Raw genomic sequence first — 20762 nt, forward strand, 5'->3', positions numbered from 1 at the left:
TAAATAAATTTTGTTACTTTAGGGACCGATGGTTGACAGTAGTAGATGTGAGCCTCATCCGGAGATGAGGGAGAAGAAGGAGGTGAAAAGGTAATAAATAAATAAGAGAAGTCCAGTCATAAGAAAATATATTAATATATTTTGTCCAATAAATGCCACGCCATTTCAAAATTATTCAACTAAAAGTAATTTAAGGATCATTTAGGATTATTTTTCAAATTTGACTAAAAATGTTTATTTTAAAATTTTAGGGATCAAATAGACGCCATTATGGACTAAAAATGTCTATTTTAAAACTTTAGCGATCAAATAAACATTTAGCTTAAACTTCAGAGACCAAAAGTGTATTTTTTCCTAATTTAAATCTATCCACAAAATATCTACAAACATATAATTTTATGATTCCTTTTTATTTCGTCTACTTTAATTTGATATTCTTAAACTATAATTCTTAGAAGAAAAAAATTGACTTGGGTTCTCTCTTCTTTTATACTTACATATAAAACTTAGACATAATTTTTATAGAACAAATTAACGATTAAAATTATAAGTTCGGTTATCAAAGTTGTGTCTAACATTATATTAAACCAAAACATGAATCTTTCTAATAATTTATGTTGGAAGTAAAAATATAACATGATACGTGGATCAATCAAGTCAGTTCGGTAAGGTCAAACCTATCCAACTAGATTAAGGGAGAACACCCAACCTACCACATAGGTCCCACCTAAAAAACTGTCCAAGTACTCTCCAACCACCATGAGGACTCTGACTTCAGGCCCAACAGTCAACCTGGGGCTGGGTCAATCTATTGGAGAATCGGGCACTCAACTAACATTAACAACTTTTCATACGGGCGGAGTATTCACAGGGGGTACTGCAGAACATATACGAGCTCCTTCTAATGGAAAAATAAAATTCAATGAGGATTTGGTTCATCCCACACGTACACGTCATGGGCATCCTGCTTTTTTATGTTATATAGACTTGTATGTAGACTCTCCAGTTTATGGCCGCTTCTCTATGGTACCAGTTGTTGCTTCATTGAATTTGCTTCATTAATAGGTTCACGATTCGACTTTGATCGTTATGGACTGGTACCAAGATCTAGTCCTAGACAGGCAGACTTAATTTTAACAGCGGGTACCGTAATAATGAAAATGGCTCCTTCTTTAGTAAGATTATATGAGCAAATGCCTGAACCAAAATATGTTATTGCAGCCCGTAATTTTGTTTGTCGGAGTGGTTCCAACGGCCTTATCCTCCTGCTGTCTATAAAAGGGACACTGCTCCGCTCATTTAGGTACGTAATTCTGCTCCAATAACGATCTACTTGAGCTCGAACCCTACTGAATTGAGCATTCGAATGTTTGTTCCTCCTTGCAGGTCATTACAGAAGCTCGCAATTCGTCAACTCGTTCAAGTTACCACATGATCGACCTTGGTAGCTCAACAGAATCTTGAACCAATAATATAGATCTTTACATAAGATATAATTTTGATTTAAAATTAGAAAGGATTATGTTTTTATCATGTACTAAAGTAGAGAATAGGCCAATATGAATGATAAAATATTTATCCACTTTATATTTTGCTCATCTTCTTAGCTAATCACTTGGAACGAGAAACCCCTAAGCCACGTGTCCTATTATTTTATTTTTTTTCTTTTTAAAAATAGCCCACTAGTCAAAGTTTGTATCGGGCTTTTAGATGCAGGATGAAGCCCATTTAGCCCAACATATGGTCCGACTTAAACTCCGTGGCCCAAATTACCCCTACTGTTTCGGCTCTAAAGTTTTTTTTTTCTTTTTTAAAAGTACAACAATACTTTCAAAGAAAGAGTTATGTTTTACTACTTAATCATGTTTAAATTTACAACATCTAAAACAAAATAAACTAACCAAGTTTTTTGAGTACTCAATTAGAAATTTATCTTATTATTTAACATGACATCACAACACTATCATAATTATTAGATGCATGATTAAAACACATTTTTTAATTTCTATTTTATACATCAAAGACGATAAAAGTTGCAGTCATATTATATTGATCATTAAATCAGATGGATTTACCTAAATAACATAAGAAGAGAAAATATATATATATACATATATATATATATGCGCGCACACACTTTGGAAGGAATTTCTAAATTGCGTAATAGTATTAAGATCTAAACCAGTCTCAAAATAAATATAAAACATATTTCATTATCCAATATAAACTTTAACAAAAATTTATATTTTAATTTACTACGCAATAAATCTAACTGTAATATTTTAAATATACATAGACAATGTGTACTCTTATATATCCTTAATCAAAAGATGGAATATTCGAATCTCATGTCCAGTTGTTATATTCGAATCTCATGTCATGATGTTGAGTTAAAGAATAAATAACTCATTTCAAATCGAAATAAAAAATAATCTCCATAAGAACATGACAATTTGATAATTGTAAGAACATGAGAATTTGAGAGAACTCGATTTTCACGTATCATTCATCAAATGCATTAACTCAATCGTATATTAAAAAAAAAAAACAACCATTTTTCTTTTATGTTCTCCTGGAAAGAGAAGTTTAAGATATCAATCTTAGTAAACAAGATAAGTTAACTATATAATCAAATCAACAAGAAGAAGAAGAAAAACAAATATGGGAATTTATTAGCTATTTTAAAGGAGCAAGATTCTCGATCCCTAGCTCCTCCACGCCATGGGGCTCATCGGAGATAAATGAGCGACAATTCTAATAATATAGCAGCCATTTCTCATTTTTCGTTTCTGGGTACCCTTTTGTGTTCTTCGATTTCACTGGTTCGTCTTCTTCTTCCATTCTTCTTCTGTTTTTCTGCAGGGTGCCAATGGTGTCCCGCAAAGGCAGAGGTTATGGGCGTAAGCGGCGGCCGGAAACACATTAAACGGCCGCCCTTGTGGGATTTCTCCGCACAATCTGTTCGCTCTGAAGCTGGCGTGCCGCAGCCGCTGGATTGCCAACAAGGTGTTTGGTATTTTGCCTGTGAGAGAATTTATGGACAGATCCAGCCATTGGAGCTTCTCCAGAGCTCCAACACTCGTGGGGATTGTTCCTTGTATTTGATTTCTCGAAATATCTAACTTTATTAGCTCTCCCAGGTTTGAAATTGAGCCCGGAATGTGGCCTGAAATCTTGTTTCCCCATATGTTGAGGACCTTCAAACCCAAGCCAGTGCTGAACTCTGGAATGGCACCTGTAATTTGGTTGGTGGACACATCAATTACCTCTAAGAATCCACTAGTTTTGCTGTTCAAGATGTTGGAGAGAGACCCAGAAATCTGATTGGAGTGAAGCTCAAGAGAAGAGAGGACATTTGGCAATCTGAGTTCTGAGAGTTCAAATCTCAGCTGGTTTTTTGAGAGCTTGAGTTTTTGGAGGCTTGACATGTTAGTCAAGAAACTTGAAATCCCACCTGAGAAGTGATTGTCTGAGAGGTCTATGGAGGTTAAAGAATCAGGTCTTCTGAATGTGGGGAGGGATCCCCTGAGACCACACCCCGCAAGATGAACCTCTGAGAGCTGCTTGATTCTGATCCAATCAGGAACTTTCCCAAAACTGAAGTTGTTGTAAGAAAGATCTATTGCCAAAAGGGAAGGGATGTTGCTTGCAAGAATGCTTGGCAATGGATCTGATAGCCCATTTCTTGATAGATTTAGGTTCCATAGATTCTGAAGTTTAGAAATGGAGGCTGGTATGTGACCTCTTAGTTGATTACCACTGAGAGAGAGAGTAGTGATGGATTTGAGGCCATCAATTTGGACTGGGATGTTTCCTGTGAGTCTGTTGTTGCTTAATGATAGGTCCAAAAGCTTGGGCAAGCTGAAAATGGAGATGGGAATTGGCCCTGAAAATTGGTTGTTGGAGAGGTCAATGAAAGTGAGGTTTTTGAACTGACCCACATGCTCTGGGAGGGCACCAGAGAGCTTGTTGAAGCTGAGATCAAAGTACTGTAAAGTGGGGAAGGTTCTGAAAGTTTGTGGGATTGGACCAGAAAGTGAATTTCTTCCTAAATTTAGCTGGAGAAGGTTCATAAGGTTCCCTATGGTGGGTGGAACCTGGCCACTCAAATGGTTGCCACTCAAAGAGAGGATCTGGAGAGAGGGCAGGTGACCTAAACCTGAAGGGATGGTCCCTCCAAGGGCATTGTCTTCTAGGACAAGTTGGGTCAGACGAGACAGAGCTGTGAAACTCTCAGGAATTGAGCCACTGATATGCTTCATTCCACTTATCACAATTACCTCAAGAAAATGCAGGTTACCAAGAGCAGAAGAAAGAGTTCCCTTCATGAACAGCTCACTGTTCTTCCCTGGCCTCTGCAGCTGCAAGCTCGTCACTCTCCCCATCACGCCGCACTCGACCCCTTCCCAATCGCCGCTGCAGCAGTCCCTCCCCGTCCACGATGCCAGAATATCCGTCGTGTCCTGCACAATTCTGGCCTTGAAGCTCATCAATGCAGCTCTATCTTCCCCTGCACAAACCGGGGCCGCCACCCCCGTCCCCGTCTCCGCAACCGACACGGCCAACAACACATCACACAACCAGAGAAAAAGCAAAACCCATTTCAGAAACTGCATTTTGGGGAGATGGGTGTCAATCAGATCCGACAATTGTGCAGAAAATCAACCGGAGAAAGAAGGGGGCAAAAAGAAAAACAAAACCGAAAAAAAAGTGGAAAAAGTGATGGACAGACAAGGATTTTTATTCTATTCTTTCACGTAGACATGAAGGAATAATGATGAAAAAGAAGGCTGTTGTTGATAAAATTTTGCAAGGCTTCAAAAAGAGGAGAGAATGGAGGAAGTATTTATAGAGAGAGCAAAAGCAGAAGATGGAGAAGAAGAAGAAGAAGAAGTGCTTTTTGGAGAAAGCGAAAGAGTGAGAATTTGTAATGTAAATTTGAATCATAAGATTAAAGAGATTCACATGCAGAGTTTTTTTTTTTTTAAATTCAGTTTATAGCCGTTTGATCACAAGGATCCCAATTGTATTTGAAAGTTGGAGCGCACTGTATTCAAATTCCTTTCTTTGAAGAAATATCAAATCTCACAGTTACTTATCATAGTTTTTATTTCTATGACCCATCATTTCATCTCTCCACTTAGATTTTGGGTTATTAATATACACTCTTAGTTGATTAATTATGGATTAGGTCCTTAATTAACATGTTTAAGTTGACATAATTTCGATTTGGTCCATTTTTTCGGTTAATATCTGACAAAGATATCATCGATTTAAATTAAATAAAGGATAATGTTGGGATTTTAAACTTGTTTAAGAGGTGGAAAATAATACTCCTACATTCTTTGAACCTTCCTATTTATTTTGTTTTAGTTTCTAAATTAGTAAAATTTTAAATACTTGTACATAACTAGAAAAAAAATTAATGAGCAGTACTAAATTGATTTTTGGTAAAAAATATTTTTATTGAAGTAGCAATTTAGTCTCTAAACTTTAGTTTATAATAATTTAGTCCCTATATTTTCAAATTGGTAGCAATTTAGTTTCTAAACTTTAATATATAACAATTTAGTCCATATAGGAAAGTTTTTTTTTTTAAGTTTCTTATATACGTAGATCAATAAACATATAGGGGACCAAATATGTTTATAAATTACAAATAATAAATTGTTATACCATAAAAATCAACACATAATTTTGATTAGATTCACGATAGGGACTAAATTGTTACAAATATTAAGTTATAAGAACTAAATTGTTACCTACTAAAGTTCAAGTACTTAATTGTTATCAATTTGAAAGTATAATAATCGCTACAAATTAAAGTTTAAGGACTAAATCATTATTTTAATAAAATTACAAGACCAAATGTACTTTTTTTTAACCATTATTTTTTATTATAAGTTCAAATTTTAAGAAAACTAAAACAGATTATTAAAAAGTTCAGGGGTCAGAATAAAAATTTATATCTAAATTTGTTGATTTCATGGTTTTTTTAAAAATCTTCAACAATATTCATATTTTCCATCATTTTTATAAAATTAAGTTATTAATATTTTGATTGATATCCACTTTATTATCCTTAATTGTAATAATTTGGTACCATCAATATTTTTAAGTAGTTTTTTTTTTTTTGGCCAAAAGTTTGCTTGAGCTTTGGGAGGGATTTATTTATTCATCAAACAGTCTCAATCATGATATCATTTATTAAAGCATATCAAAGTTTATATAATAGCTTTGTTATTGATTAAAAATAATAATAACAGAACACTTACACTTTCCTTAGACTTTTTGAAGTGGCCCATTTGAGAATACATACAATCATGGATCCCCATTATTTGAATTAGTAACAAAATACTAATTATTTTTGCATGTTTCATGACATAAGAGGTAAAAATTATAACAATAATAAGTATTAAAAAAATAATTTATCGAATAAATGTCAATATGAACATAATTGAATTAGTCGAGACACTACTTATTTAAACGTTGGAGTTTCGAATCCTCCTACACTTTTGAACTAAGTTAAAAATTTCTCGATCATATTGATATCTCGGTTGACACTACAACAAAATTTGATTTTTGCTTATGTTCGTCATCATTAAAAAAAATCGTCAATGAATTCTATTTTCAACCAAAAAGAATTTGTTAGCATATGCATACCTATGTAGAGGCATTTTTTTTTGTTAGTATAGATATTTTATGATTCTGTCAGCATATATCTGCCGATGAGAAACGGGTTTCGTTGAGAAAAGTAATTTTTATAGAAAAAAAATGTACAAAATAATTTTAAATGCACTTAATAACATTATAATCACACTACCAACATGAGTTTAGTTTAACGGTAATTAACACATTGTCTCTGACCAAAAGGTCATAACTTCGACCCCTAGAAAAAAAAATACTTATAATCCCGCTTTAAATTGTTATCCACCTGTATAAATCAATTCTAACCTAAGCCAGCATGTTATCCATTTATACAAATTAATCACTAAATGACATATTTAAAGATTGCATTATACATAATTTAATGTCTCATCATACTTTATAATAACCTTCCATTAGAGTTAAAACTCGACAATTAATTTGACTAGCTTGGAATAGCTGAGGCCAAACTCGGTTTGAAAATTGAGCATTTTATGTTAACATAACTCTCATTATGGTGCAAACATGAGCATAGCTCTTGTCAACACTGACTTAGTTCAATGGTATTGTATCTGATCAATAGGTCATGAATTCGAAAATCGATCTTGAACTCCAGAACCAAGGGGACAGATTGAATATTGAAATCGTGTTTCCCCCACCGCCTCACCTCCACTTATTGTACTAATATATATATATGAACATAGCCCCGGTAATTAGCACATGCTCCTTCCTTTAATTAGGTCGGAGGTTCAAACTCCATCTCCCAATTTATTGTATTAAAAAAATACTCATTATGGTGTACTAAAAACACTAACTAAGAAATTTGATGGCATATCAAGAAGATAGAAAGATGTGGAAATAATTAATGGAATTTTGTAATGAAAAAATTTATATTTAATTCAATCCCCCAACACTAAAAAAATTAATAAATAAAAAATAAAAAGTAATCATTTTGTTCTCTTTCATTTTATCTCATTTCTTTCCATCATAGTTTTAGCATGACATTACACTCACTAAATTTCTTAATCATAAACTTGTACTAAAGAATTTTCATTGTGTAAATTTTTTTTTATTTTATAAATAAGAATCAAGTTAGTCACATTTTAAAAATATACGGATCAAAATGGACGTTTTAAAAATACAAACACTAATATGAGTAGACTAAAATTAACCAAAGTCAAAAATAAATAAATAAATAAGTATTTAAACTATGGTAATAATCCTAAAGAATTAAAAAACAATAAAATAAAATTTGGAAAAGAAATAAATCAAATAAACAAACAAAATAATTATTATATCATATATAATGCGCTGATTGCGGGTAGCAAGAATAAAAGTGAATTGGTCCAATTAGAATTTTGATGAATATTTTTATATATTTTAAATCTATAAAACCCCATTTCCAAAGTTAATAATTATAATTGGGGGAAGGGATAATTGTCCAAAATTAGTGGTTGAACTTCAAACGTTGAAAAGTTTGAAAGTCCTCTCTTTTCCATTTTTGAGGGTCCCTCCCTCTCTCGATTATAGATTTTTGCTTGTTTAAGTTTTTTAAAATTCCAACTTGAAATGTAAAAGTAAAACACACCTCTCTTTTATTCATCAATTCACCAAAACTTCACTTTCTCTGTCATTATATTTTCCAGTGGTGTAACAAAAAAATCGATCTCTTGAAAAGCTCGATCAACTGAATCCAACTCGATCGATACGTTTTGGGTTGGATTGTAAATTTATTAGGTTGGATTTGATTTAAATAAATGAAACCTACGTGGGTTAGGTTAGTTTAAGGGTTCATTTAATTCTGTTAAGTCTCTTTTTCAATCAAGAAAAACATAACTACGTTTGGTAAATATTTCTTGTTCCTCGTAAAAAAAAAATTAGAAAAATGAACCGGAAATAAGAAACTAAAAGTTTCTACACAATTTTGGAAACATTTTTTTAAATGATAAACGAGAAAAAGAAGATGAAGCATTTGGCAACATTTGTGTTTCTTGTTTCCAATTTTTTTGGAAACATTTTCTAAATTGTATAGAAATTTTGGAAAATAAATTTGTTGTTTCTTGTTTGTCCTATTTTCAATGTTTTTCAAAATATAAATAAAAATATTATTTTTATCGTTCTTGAATCTGTAGGTATGAGAGCTATGCAATTTTTTTTAACCAAAAATAAAAACAAGAAACAATAACGTTTAGGATCCTTATTAAATGTTTATATTTCTCAGAATTTAGAAATGATAAACGAAATTACAAACCGACGCTAATATTACATTTTTCTTCCTTCAAATAAACCGCAGCGAATGATGAGTCAGAAACCATTTTTTCTTATAACTTTATTAAATAATTATAAGATACATCAATTGATAATCAAGCAAATTTTCATGTATTACTCAAAAGTCAGATCATTTAACAACACATCAATCAATAAAAAGGAAAAATATATATTAGAAATAACTTTTTTTTTTTTAAATATGAAAGAATACTGTTACAGGTGGAAGTCAGATTTTTGGGCCGAATTGATAGACCAGCAGTTAATTAGTAACTAAATTTATTTTGTCAGCTTCAGTCAAACATAAAGTTTGGTCCCTTTATTTTATTTTATTTTTTTCTCTTTTTGTCAATGAAAGGAGGTAAGAAGCAAACAGCCCCAAAAAAAAAAATATATATATATATATATACCAAAAAGGCTTACAAAACATGAAACCAGCTAATATAGACATGACTTTTGTTACATGCCAATTTTACTTTTTCTTTTCTTTTTTAATTTGTTAGTTTTCTTTACCATTAATAAATAAATTTAGTAATTTACTTCTTTCATTATTCAAAAATCAATTTAAAAAAATAACTTCAACAGATTAAGGGATCTTATTCATTTTCAAAAGGTTAAAAGGTTGAATCTTTCCTCCTCAACATGTTTTGTACAAAAATAAAATAATAGTAATAATAAAAATATGTAGAAATTTTGAAAACAACAAAATCAAATGCATTTCTTTTTTATTCTTGTTTCCAATTTTTTTACAAAACATGGATAAAAGCATTATTTTATCCTTGTTAACTTATAAAAGAAATCAAATGGACTCTTCGGACCCATTTGGGAACATTCTTGTTTTTTGTTTTTCTGTTTTCTCCTTTAATCACCACGTTTAATACATGTGTGTATATCAGATGGTTTGAATTATGGTTCTTATTTATACGTCTCGTGATCAAAGATAATTAAGATTTTTTATTATTATTATTATACGAATTTGTTCTTATTTATGACAGCTAGGTAGCGAAAGTAGATGATGAAAATGATATTAGAGAAGAAGCAAAGCAAAGCATATCTTCTAATTTAATTTCATTCATAATCTTCTTCTCTTTGTTAAAGTTTTTGCTTCATTTCCCAATAAAGTGGATTCAATAATGTAGCTGGATTACTTACTCTAATCTAAAGTTTGCTTTCTTAATAAAAGGAAATGCACCCTCTATTAAGGCATGTCTTACTTTATTTAGATGTTCACTACATTCCTTTATCTTAGAATTTCTATTAAAATAATGTGACACAACTTGTATTAACTAAGGATATCATTACTTAAGTCAATCTGATCATAACTCAATTGATTAAGGTATATATCTCCGATCAAGAGATCGTGGGTTCAAATTTTCACCTCTACATGTTGTATTCTAAAAACGTATCATTACTTAAAGTATAAAAGAACAAAAAAAGATTCTTATTTCCTCTCTCTATAATTTGTACCTCCAAAGTTTTACTCTCTCTTAGCTTAAAAAAGAATTACGTGCTTAAAAAACATAGAAAATTAAAAGTAGCCATCTGACATGTTTGAAAATTAAAATTAAAAGTATATAAAAGAGAATGGGATTGAAAACATTATTACGTTTTAGTTACTGTGTTAAGATATACACGAAAGTAATTGGTGATCTGTTACTGTGTTAAGAAGGGATATACACAAAAGTAATTGGTGAATGAAGATCGATCAAAAATTAATTTATGCAAGTTTGAATAAATTATTAACTAAATAAATACAAAAGAATTAATTTTTTTAATTTTCTTTTCAGAGTACATGTGGAGATATATACCAATTAATATGCTCGCTTTTACAAATGAATTCAAAGTCATACTTAAAAAGTAGTTCTTATATTTATTTAAGCCAAATTCACATACTTGCACAAAATGAAAATGCATAATACGAAAATGTTGGAATTTAACCAAAAAAATAAAAAATCCACAAACTATTTCTAAGTCAATAAGAGCTCAATATTAAAATCATGAATTTATAAGCCAATTTTCCCAAGTTTTTCAATCAAAAGTATACGTGTATCTGCCCTTCAATTAATTATCCAATTTCATTAATTTTTAACTTTTTAAGAATTAAAACTAGTTGGCATAGCAAGAAGATGAAGTTAAAACAAATAGAAGCCCATTTAATAACGTTCCCATTTTTTATGTATATTTCCTCTTTTTAATCAAATAAAATAAAATTGTATGGTCCACAACACCCATAAATTCAAGAATGATAAAACAATATTTTTATTTATGTTGGAATAAACTGAAAACGAAAAACAAGAAACAAATTTTGATAATGTTTCTAAAAATTGAGATACAAAAAATCTAAATAGTTTTCAAATGTTTAGATTTTGTTACCAAACGAGTCCTATATAACTCATAACAAGCAAAGAGAAAGATAAAGGAATTCATACTAACTTAAAAGAAATGAAGAGAGAGAGAGAGAGAAATGTGCAGAAAACAGAACATTAGGAAAGAAAAAATGACAAGAACGCTAGTGTTGCTTCTAGTAATTTTCCTCTGCTGTTCAGCTACTTCCTCCCCTTTCTCATTTTATATGGGCTTCTTTTGGGCCCATAGAAACAATTTCCTTTGCTGTCCCCATGGGTGCAGGACCTTTGTTTTCCTTTTATACCAATTCAGTATTCACCCCTATACTGTAGATTGCATTAAAACTATAAATAATTAACTAAATTCAAATGCAAGAAAATAAGTACAAAAGAAATATGAAAAAAAATAACAAGACCATACAACTCTGATTCGAACATAAATAAGCGAAGAAATATGCTAAAATAATCTCATTTTGTGGAGTTGTCAGTAAGCTGGTTCAAATACTCACGGGAAAAAAAATCTCAATCTATTTTGATTTATCTGTTGTTGGAAGAAGGGAAGTGCTTTCATAAGTTTGTTATAATTGAATTAATTCATTAATTTCACATCAGGTTGGATGCACACAAGTCTTAACTAATTACCTAAAAGTGACGTCGACTTTTCTAATGCTAATCAATACAACTACAAACGCTGTCAATATAAACTTAGCTCAGCGATAATTGACACTCGTTTCTGATCAAGAGGTCATGAATCTGAATCTCTCATTCCCACTTGTTATACTTAAAAAAAACACCACTGCTTACTGTCCTCTCTCACAAATGAAGATTAGCTAAAAATGTCTCTTCAATAAGATCTTTCCAAATAGCGTCAAATCGAAAGCCTTAAGCCTCTACCAACCAAATAAGGCCTCATCTCTCCTCACTTTTACTCCCAGAAATCACCTGTTTAAAAAGGAAAATGGACAAAAAAAAAAAAAACTTCTTTAGATGAATTTTGTTTGAGAATTCTTTGGATCATTTGGCAAGAATAAAGAAAGAATATTATACTATGCATAACACTCCTTTTGACCTTTTTTTTATGCCATAGTTTTTCTGGTGGGTTATATGGTGTAAATGCTCCCCTTTTTCATTACTTCTTCTCTTATAAGTATTTTGTAACTCATTTCGATTGAGTTTCCTATTGTAATCTCATATCTATCAATAAAATTGTTTCTTATTAATTTTTAAAAAATTCAAAAAGTTCAAAGATGGTATTAGTTTACCATGAAGGGCAGCTTTTCTGCTCAACTTCCAAGTGCAGGAATCATGTTAAGAGACTTTAGTATAAAAGTGTAGGTGAATGCATCCTCCTGTAGCTTCTCAAATCTGCACAGCAGCAGTAAGAGGAAAATAAATCAAATTTATAAATGAAAAACAAAATATGTGTCCCTTTAGTGCCCAACACATTAACTATGGAGATGAGCTCTTTAGAAGCTGTTCTTAAAAATTGTCTTTTCTTATAAGAAAATTAGAAGTTGTACTTTAAAATCTACAGGTCTGTAAATAAATACACAATGATCTAAATACTACGAGTTACCTCATTACAGTTTTTATAACTATTTTGCAGAAATAGGTAATGAGAGATCGTAACAGCTTCATATCTACAGCAGAATTAAATGGTACAAATAGCGAAGGCAACAGTTTCTTTAATGTAATCGATTAAAGAAGAGTCAACATTTTTATCATATTAACGGAAAGAAAACAAGAAGGCACAAGCAACCAAAAGAGATGAGATATAAACAAGCCAAAAAACTCAGATCACGGAGTAAAGCCTACAAAAGAAATCAGCCATAGAACTATTACCTCCCTGACTTAGAAAAATGTCCGGCGCCAAGTTCGCATTTGAATAGCAGAAGATTATCATCAGTCTTCGTATCCCTTAATTTTGCCACAAACTTGGCGGGTTCGGAATATAGAACACGTGGATCTGCCAAATGGACAAAATATAATTGACTGTTTGAAGGAATTTCTTTTAAAAAATATATATTCATCAATTTCCTTTTCCATTCTAAATATGAAGGACCCAGTGGAATGATGCAACTAGCAACCACCATCAAATGCCATTGCAAAATTGGTGAATTGGAGAGAATCAGAACTCTACGGAGAACCCACAAGTTATTTGACTCTACAACTCTTGGCACATTAATAAATATATACAAATGATGAAGAAGCAGGGAAATTAATTAACTCCACTTGAATTCACACTTACCGTTTAAGCCAGCAGTAACAAGTATGTCTGGATAATTTCGAGCCTTAACCTGAAAAATGCAGTTAAAGTCATCTCCAAATGAGAACAAAAGTTTGAAAGATATTCTATAAAACGCATAACCACGGATACATTCAAATTATACAAAATCAAGTTGAGATCATTTCAAGGTTTAGGTGAAAATGGCCAAAAAGTCCCAAAAACATGTTGCTCAAGCATTACTCACTCCCTTAAAGGCAAATCCCCCACCATTTGTTGAAAAAATATATAGATATGTAGATCAAGAAAATCTATGGTGCTTACATTGTCAACCGGAGAATATGATTTCATGTAGAAGTAGAATTCCTCCTTCCTAGGGTCACCCCATTCCTGCAGAATTCAAAAGAAGGTAAGAGGCAAGTAAAAAAGAATGGGCTGCAATTTGTAACATAGCATATTTTCAATAAACGAAAAGAAGGAAAAAAGAAACGTGAGACTGGATGAGTAGAGATATTTACACAGCCAAAGAGTAAGTTAACAACCCCGCAATCGGAAGAATAAAATAAAAATGTAATAAAGCATTGTAGTATGTGTACGAACATATGCATTTTTTTCTAATAAATTAATTTTTCTAAAAAAAAGTTTGTATGTGAGTGATTTAAACAGAAACATTATCCCTCTCTTTTGTCCCTTTCCTATTTATTAAATTCATAACTACCTCTATTGGACTCTCGATCAAAATGGCACTAGAAATTTGGGAACCCAGAAGTGATTTTAAGCCAATGCTGCTATAAGCTACAAGTTGAGTCCTCAAACTGGTCTATTTATATACTGACCAAAGAATCATTGTTACCACAGAAAAGATTACGATCGTACATAGGAAGACTTAAAAGATTTACCTCCCACTCCGAAGTTGTAAGGGGAATTGTTGGATCAAGCATGGTCGTTACTACATCTACAAAAGGTACCCCGGCTACTGCAGCCTTGAACAAATCAGGCCTCATATTTAGAACAGCACCAATAAGCAAACCACCAGCACTTCTTCCATTAATGCACAATTTTTCTTTCGAACAGTATTTATTCTCGATCAAGTATTCAGCACAAGAAATAAAATCCGTGAATGTATTCTTTTTCTTCAACAACTTCCCATTTTCATACCACTGCCTCCCCATTTCACCACCCCCACGAATGTGAGCTATTGCATAAATGAAACCTCTGTCTAACAAAGATATCCTCGATGCCTTGAAACTAGGGTCTATGCATGCCTGTTCACAGAATGAAATTTGTATCGGGACCATGTTCAGGTACAATCATTGTTTCAATTCATAACTCAGCTAAGTAACAAGAAGAAAGTAAACAGTAAGATTTAGGTGCCAGGTCATGTTATATGCAAATAATTAAGATCATGTAAAGTGGCGGCAAAAAACTAGGCCATCAAAATGGAACATAGATCGTCAGAGAATGCATTACAATGCAGCAACAAATATTTCTGAATTGGAAATTTTGATAAATCAATTAAAACAGGAGAAGAAATTATAATTACATCAAGTAGAGCTCCATTAACAAAACTCTGATCCATATAGAGAAACTGCCCCAGGAAATAAAAACACTCTTTCACTTTAAAATAACTTCAAAACTCTGAAATCCGTTAAGTCTATACAACATAGATTTATTACCTCATAAGAACCATAGCCGTAAAGTAGAAGTGGGTCTGAACCATCAAGTTTCACTAGATCCTTTCGATAAACAATTGATATGGGTACTTTAGTGCCGTCTGTGGCAGTTGCCCATTTCCTCTCTGTGACGTATTTGGAAGTATCAAAACCTCCCAACACCTGAGAAAAGTCGAGGAAAATTCACTACATTACAGAGATCAATTAATTTAAATCCCCGTTGGGAGAGGAAAGATAAAGAGGAGATTTTTGGATGGAATAACAAAAACGCAATAGGAATTCTCAAGTATAAAGTAGTGGACAATGAAAGGTATAAAATCAACCAAGATATAGACAGGAGATCTTTGTAAAATATCACAAAGCTGTTATATATATATATATATATATATACTTTTCTTTTTTCTTTTTTCACCAAGGTAATAGAAATTCTTAAGTACAAAAAGTGAAGAGAAGTAAAAGGACGAACTCAAAGTTGAAGAAGTTAGCACTGGTTTACCGTTTTAGAAAGACAAGATACAGAAATGACATATTTTCCTTGCCTCAAATGGGCAGTGGGTTGAAAAATCAGACACTAGCAATTCATATCTGGTTAATATTTTTTTTAAAAAAACCAGGGAGTTTAAAAATTTCTCAACTTTTAAAGATAAATAATTATTCATTTAGACCTGCAGGAAATCCCCATAAAAAGAAAAACATCATCATAACCATGATAGCAGAACTACTCACTGTTTCAACTTTCTTTAGAATGGAAACTCCTGTTTTCATATCATAGTCATATGTAGAGGGGGGTGTCTTCATTGAGCTGTAACAGAACCGTAAAATGCTGGAAGAGAATTCTGATTCTGATAAATCCACTGAATAAGTCGCATCAGTAAATTTAACAGCTCGTCCACCTTCAAGCCTTCTTAGTGGTTCTCCAGTAGCAGGAAGGCTATAGACAACAATTTTTGGTAGACCATCTTCACGTTCACATACAACGAGGTGATCAAGAAATAGTTGTATATCCTGGATTTTCACACTGGACAGAATTCAAACAACTTAATAAGCCCTAGCGACAAGTTTGTTCCCTAAACAGCTTGAAGGAAACATAGAGAGATATTGAAAATAAACAAATTAAGAATCCTTCAACAGTTTTGATAGACAAAATCAGAATCACAGCACGATATGAAGTCTATTAGTGTCTTTTTTTCTTTTCCTTTCCTTTTATATCCATGAGTGTTCGAGCCAGCTTGCGTACATCTCGACTAATCTTACCAGACAACCATCTGGCCCTATGAAGTCTATTAGTGTCTTGAAACCTAAATCAGACTATTACCTAGTGTCTGAACCAAGTGAACATAAGAATCCTAATTATAGTTCAGGTTTTCTTTTACTCCTAGATATAGTTCAGTTAGGCCTTTCATTCTATTAAATATAGCTGTCGTAACATATTTCCAACAAATAAAATAAGTAGACAGCAAGAAAAGATCCAACAAAGATATCTTTTCTGCCAAGGTATGTTGATTCAAGTCAAGTCATAACTATCAGCTCTTCACAACCACTTTTATATCTACTTCACATTATGTTGATATCAACTGTTGTAATAGAACACCAATCAGTACCTTTCCCTGTGTGGAAGAATAACTGTCGTTGCAGATGTATTATCAAGTGGGCAAGCTACTACTTCTGAATTGAAAATATCATCACTTCGTCTCCTGATATAAAAATGATTTCCACGATGACTGGCAAAAGTGTCGACTCCATCCACTCGTGGTGTCAAAACAACAAGCCCATCTTCGGGCTTTGAAACGTCAAGATAAAAGTTGAACCTAGTAAATTTACTTTCAGAACCAAGAAACAAATATTTCTTGCTCTCCGAAGCGTCAAGATCAAGAGAGAACGTATCATCCTTCTCATGATAAAGGCAGGTGTCGGTTGACTGTTCTGTTCCCAGTTTATGCAACCATGCCTATTGAAGCAGAAAAAAAATTACTAGATCACCATCTGGATAAGTTGAAAAGGAATTTTTAACTTGAAGTTTGACCATAATATTTATGGGAACATCAGAATGCAAATGCTGAATGTAATATATTGTATTTAACAGATATATTTCCACCCGAAAATTATTCTGGACAATGCTCTTTACAACTATAAAAAAACTCCTGTGCGTCTATTCTTCTGAATATCTACCTATTAGGTGATACATATATTAGAATTTATATCAGTATCACAAATAAGGGATTAGAGGAAATGCAAACTATTCTAATGGTATAAAAGAACATAGTCATTTTAGTGCATGTACCATCGTTAGAAGTCGATTCTGAATTTAGTTTCCCACAGAACTAAATGATTTTTAGCGGCTTAGCGCTTTCCAATGAGACAATCACAGTACAAGCCACGAAAAATACAGGACATGGGGTAGAAAATCACCTTATCAGGTCGAAGAATCTCATCCATTGTGATGTAAACTAAAGCGTCATTACCAGCCCATTCGATATCCGATGTCATGTTTACAAGAGGCTTTCCCACGGGAGCTCCAGTCTCGGCATCGATTATATAAACAGTGTAGATTTCATCTCCTTTAGTGTCTTCTGCATACGCCACTAGCTTGTTATTTGGACTAACCTGGAGAAGAAATGAGCAGAAAGATCTTTAAATCAGTAATGCCCAAGAGAAACGGGATCAAATTCTGAAGAAGTTGCTCGCCTACACAGTACCTCAAAGGCTCCAATGCAGTAGTAGGATTGATTCTGGGCCTTAATATTTTCGTCCAATATAACTTGCTCCGGAGGAGCATCAGGTCCAGTGGGCATGATATCGTGCACAGAAGCCGACGCTTCACCACGGGGTACAAAACGCCGGCAGTATTGAACATATTCTTTCCCCTCTAGAGTCCTTTCGTAGTAATAATAAGCACCTTTCCGATCAGGCACAGATATGTCATCCTCCTTGATTCGACCTCTTAATTCACCATAAATCTGTTCTTCAACTTTCTTCGTTCCTAGATGGATGATATAAAAAAAAACACGCATTCATTAGAGCATCCACGTTGCAGAAAAACATCAGAAATCGATAAATCAAACAATGCTATTCTCATTCGATGCCATCACTTCAGTGGTTCATAAACTTCTCACAAACTTCAAGTACAAAAATCGCGATAATAGAATCGAAACGGAACGAGAAAAACGCACACATTCATTACTTGATCCGCATTACAAACAAATCATCAGAACTCGACAAATCAAACGACGCTATTCTCATTCAATGGCATCATTTCAGTGGTTCATAAACTTCTCACAAACTTCAAGTAAAAAATTCGCGAAAACAGAATCGAAACGAAACAAGAAAAAACGCACGCATCATTACTGGATCCGTATTACAGACAAATCATCAGAAATCGATAAATCAAACTATGCTATTCTCATTCAATGCCATCATTTCAGTGGTTCATAAACTTCTCACAAACTTCAAGTAAAAGAAAAATCCATCAAAACAGAACCAAAACGAAAGGTCAAATATAGTTCACCGGACATGACGAAATCGGTGTAGGCATTCTCCTGCTGCAGATAAGAGGTGACGTCGGGATTAGTTCGAGAGTCGTCGCGGAACCAGTAATAATTATCGATCCTCACGTCTCCGAACAACTCCATTCTGTGCTCCACCTTCTTGGCCACCGGAGGCGACTGAGAGCTGCTCATTGTGGCGGCAGTCGACGGGAACAACGATCGGAAGTGACGGGATGAAGCCACGGACGGCGGAGCCGGCGAAAGTAGGACTATTGAAATAGAAAGAATACGGATTTTTCTAAGTAAGCCTAATACATTTTGTTGCAATGGCTTCATATTTCCAGTCAGCGCTTTTTTCTATACTATTCAAAAATGGCAATTTTCTCCAATTACGTGTTAACCAATTTATATAATTTGGAATACTAATTTTAAAAATAAACAATAAAAAAATTTGAGAATGTTGATATCGAAAAAAATTATTAAAATATCTTCTTCCTTTTTTTTCTTTTTTGAGAATTGGAAAAAAAAATTAATTAACATATATATCCTATAAACTATGGAAATAATATGTGTTTGTTATTTTATCAGAGAAATAGAGAAAAATAAGGTATTTTTATTGGCTTCAAACTCTTATTTTTTTTACTAAGAGAATGAGTTTTTTTTATTGAAGAAGGACAAAATTAGAAAAATTAGAGTCTTACGTAAGAAATAATTAATTTCATTATTTTTAATAAATATATTTGATCGCAACTTCAGAAGGGATCAAAATAGAAAATAAAGCTGAAATGTTATTACTAATACTAAATTGTATTAGTTAGCATTGGATTATGAATTCTATCAATTTATCTTAAACGACTTTTTATATTATTATTGCATCACAAAAAAAAAAACATAAATCATAAAAATAAGAATAATTATAGAGCATGATTGAATGCTCCAAGGATTGAGCAATCAGTGCCAATTTGCCTAGTTATCCACGATATAGAGACATGTGACTACGTAAGGTTCACAAATTTATTTAAAAAATCATATTCCAATGACAAAACTGTCAATGTGTGCTTCATTGTCAATCTGCTCTTGAACTGGTGTGGTGGCTATTCGGTCACGTACACTTTAAAACTTAAGTTAGTAAGATTACGTACCTTTGAGAAAATGAATCTCTGGCCTTTTACAGAGAAGCATCAAAAAATGCGATTCTATGACCACAGCACTCATATCTGTCATTCAACGAATTATCTGTTGACAGTTAGGAGATCTTTTGCTAGCAAAATTGATGTCCACCGACTATTTGCAGATTTTTGTCGATCAAAATTTTATCCAAATCGGAGTCAGAACTGAGCTCTGTTTTGACGAATAAGTTGGCACATGAACCTATGTTGGGGATTGGGCCATGTAATTTCCCATATCTGATTCTTTGCAGGGATTTGGTGGGGGATGACATCGACATCAATTATTGGGTAAAAAGAAAAACGACTTCTCAATCTCATTGGCTGTACAAAAATATCCCATACCTTATCCCCACCATCACCGACCACACACTAAATTATTGGTCCTTATTAAAAAAAAAAAAAAATATATATATATATATATAATAAGGTTATACTTGTGTTGAAGTAACGATTTTGTACCGACATGAGTTTAATTCAGCAATAAATAACACACGTCTCTGACTAAGAAGTTATGAGCTCGACTCCCCCTACTCTTATTTGTTGTACTAAAAAAGGTAGATTTTTGTATATTCAATATTTTAAAAAATTTGCATACTTATTAGATACAAAATAAAAAATGTAAAAACCTATGCTTTTAGACCAATGTTCAAAATGTTGAAGTCTGTCGATGTCGATGGATATTTCGGGAAAAATTACAAAAATAGTGGATATTGATGGAAAGTTTTTAAATTATTGAAACAAAATCATATATACATATATGAAAATTATTTGAGTCAATAAATTAAAGTTTAATGTTGTTTTTTTATTGATAATTTCTAAACCAATCTAATTACATCATTGAACAAAATATGTGAAATATAGATATATATATAAAGTATGAAATAATTTTTAAAAAATTAGATTTAGTTTAAAATTTAAATGTTTAATAATAATTAGATAAGCCAATCAAATAAGGA

The 20762-nt window shown here is 32.4% G+C and overlaps 2 protein-coding genes across 3 annotated transcripts; both read right to left on the minus strand.

The window, feature by feature from the left end:
- Positions 1–2816: 2816 nt before the first annotated feature.
- On the minus strand, positions 2817–4616 carry LOC111010275 (Leucine-rich repeat (LRR) family protein). The gene has a single exon (XM_022283643.2). The coding sequence runs from the start codon at positions 4614–4616 to the stop codon at positions 2817–2819; it is 1800 nt and encodes a 599-aa protein (XP_022139335.1).
- Positions 4617–11200: 6584 nt separating this feature from the next.
- LOC111010104 (Prolyl oligopeptidase family protein) lies at positions 11201–19006 on the minus strand. 2 transcript variants are annotated; one of them, XM_088117920.1, is made up of 12 exons: positions 18658–19006; positions 17849–18132; positions 17562–17756; positions 16754–17100; positions 15879–16170; positions 15156–15314; positions 14379–14744; positions 13804–13869; positions 13504–13552; positions 13098–13221; positions 12518–12620; positions 11201–11582 (listed from the first exon to the last, which is right to left on the minus strand). In XM_088117920.1, the coding sequence occupies exons 1-11, from the start codon at positions 18971–18973 to the stop codon at positions 12539–12541; spliced, it is 2280 nt and encodes a 759-aa protein (XP_087974046.1). In that variant the 5' UTR covers positions 18974–19006; the 3' UTR covers positions 11201–11582; positions 12518–12538. The 2 variants fall into 2 exon arrangements, with proteins under 2 accessions (XP_087974046.1, XP_022139115.1); XM_022283423.2 differs by lacking the exon at positions 11201–11582 and adding an exon at positions 11818–12197.
- Positions 19007–20762: the final 1756 nt, after the last annotated feature.

The sequence above is a fragment of the Momordica charantia genome (genome assembly GCF_013281855.1).
Source record: "Momordica charantia cultivar OHB3-1 chromosome 9 unlocalized genomic scaffold, Mcharantia_2.0 BLBB01000009.1, whole genome shotgun sequence".
In the NCBI taxonomy this organism is placed as follows: domain Eukaryota; kingdom Viridiplantae; phylum Streptophyta; class Magnoliopsida; order Cucurbitales; family Cucurbitaceae; genus Momordica; species Momordica charantia.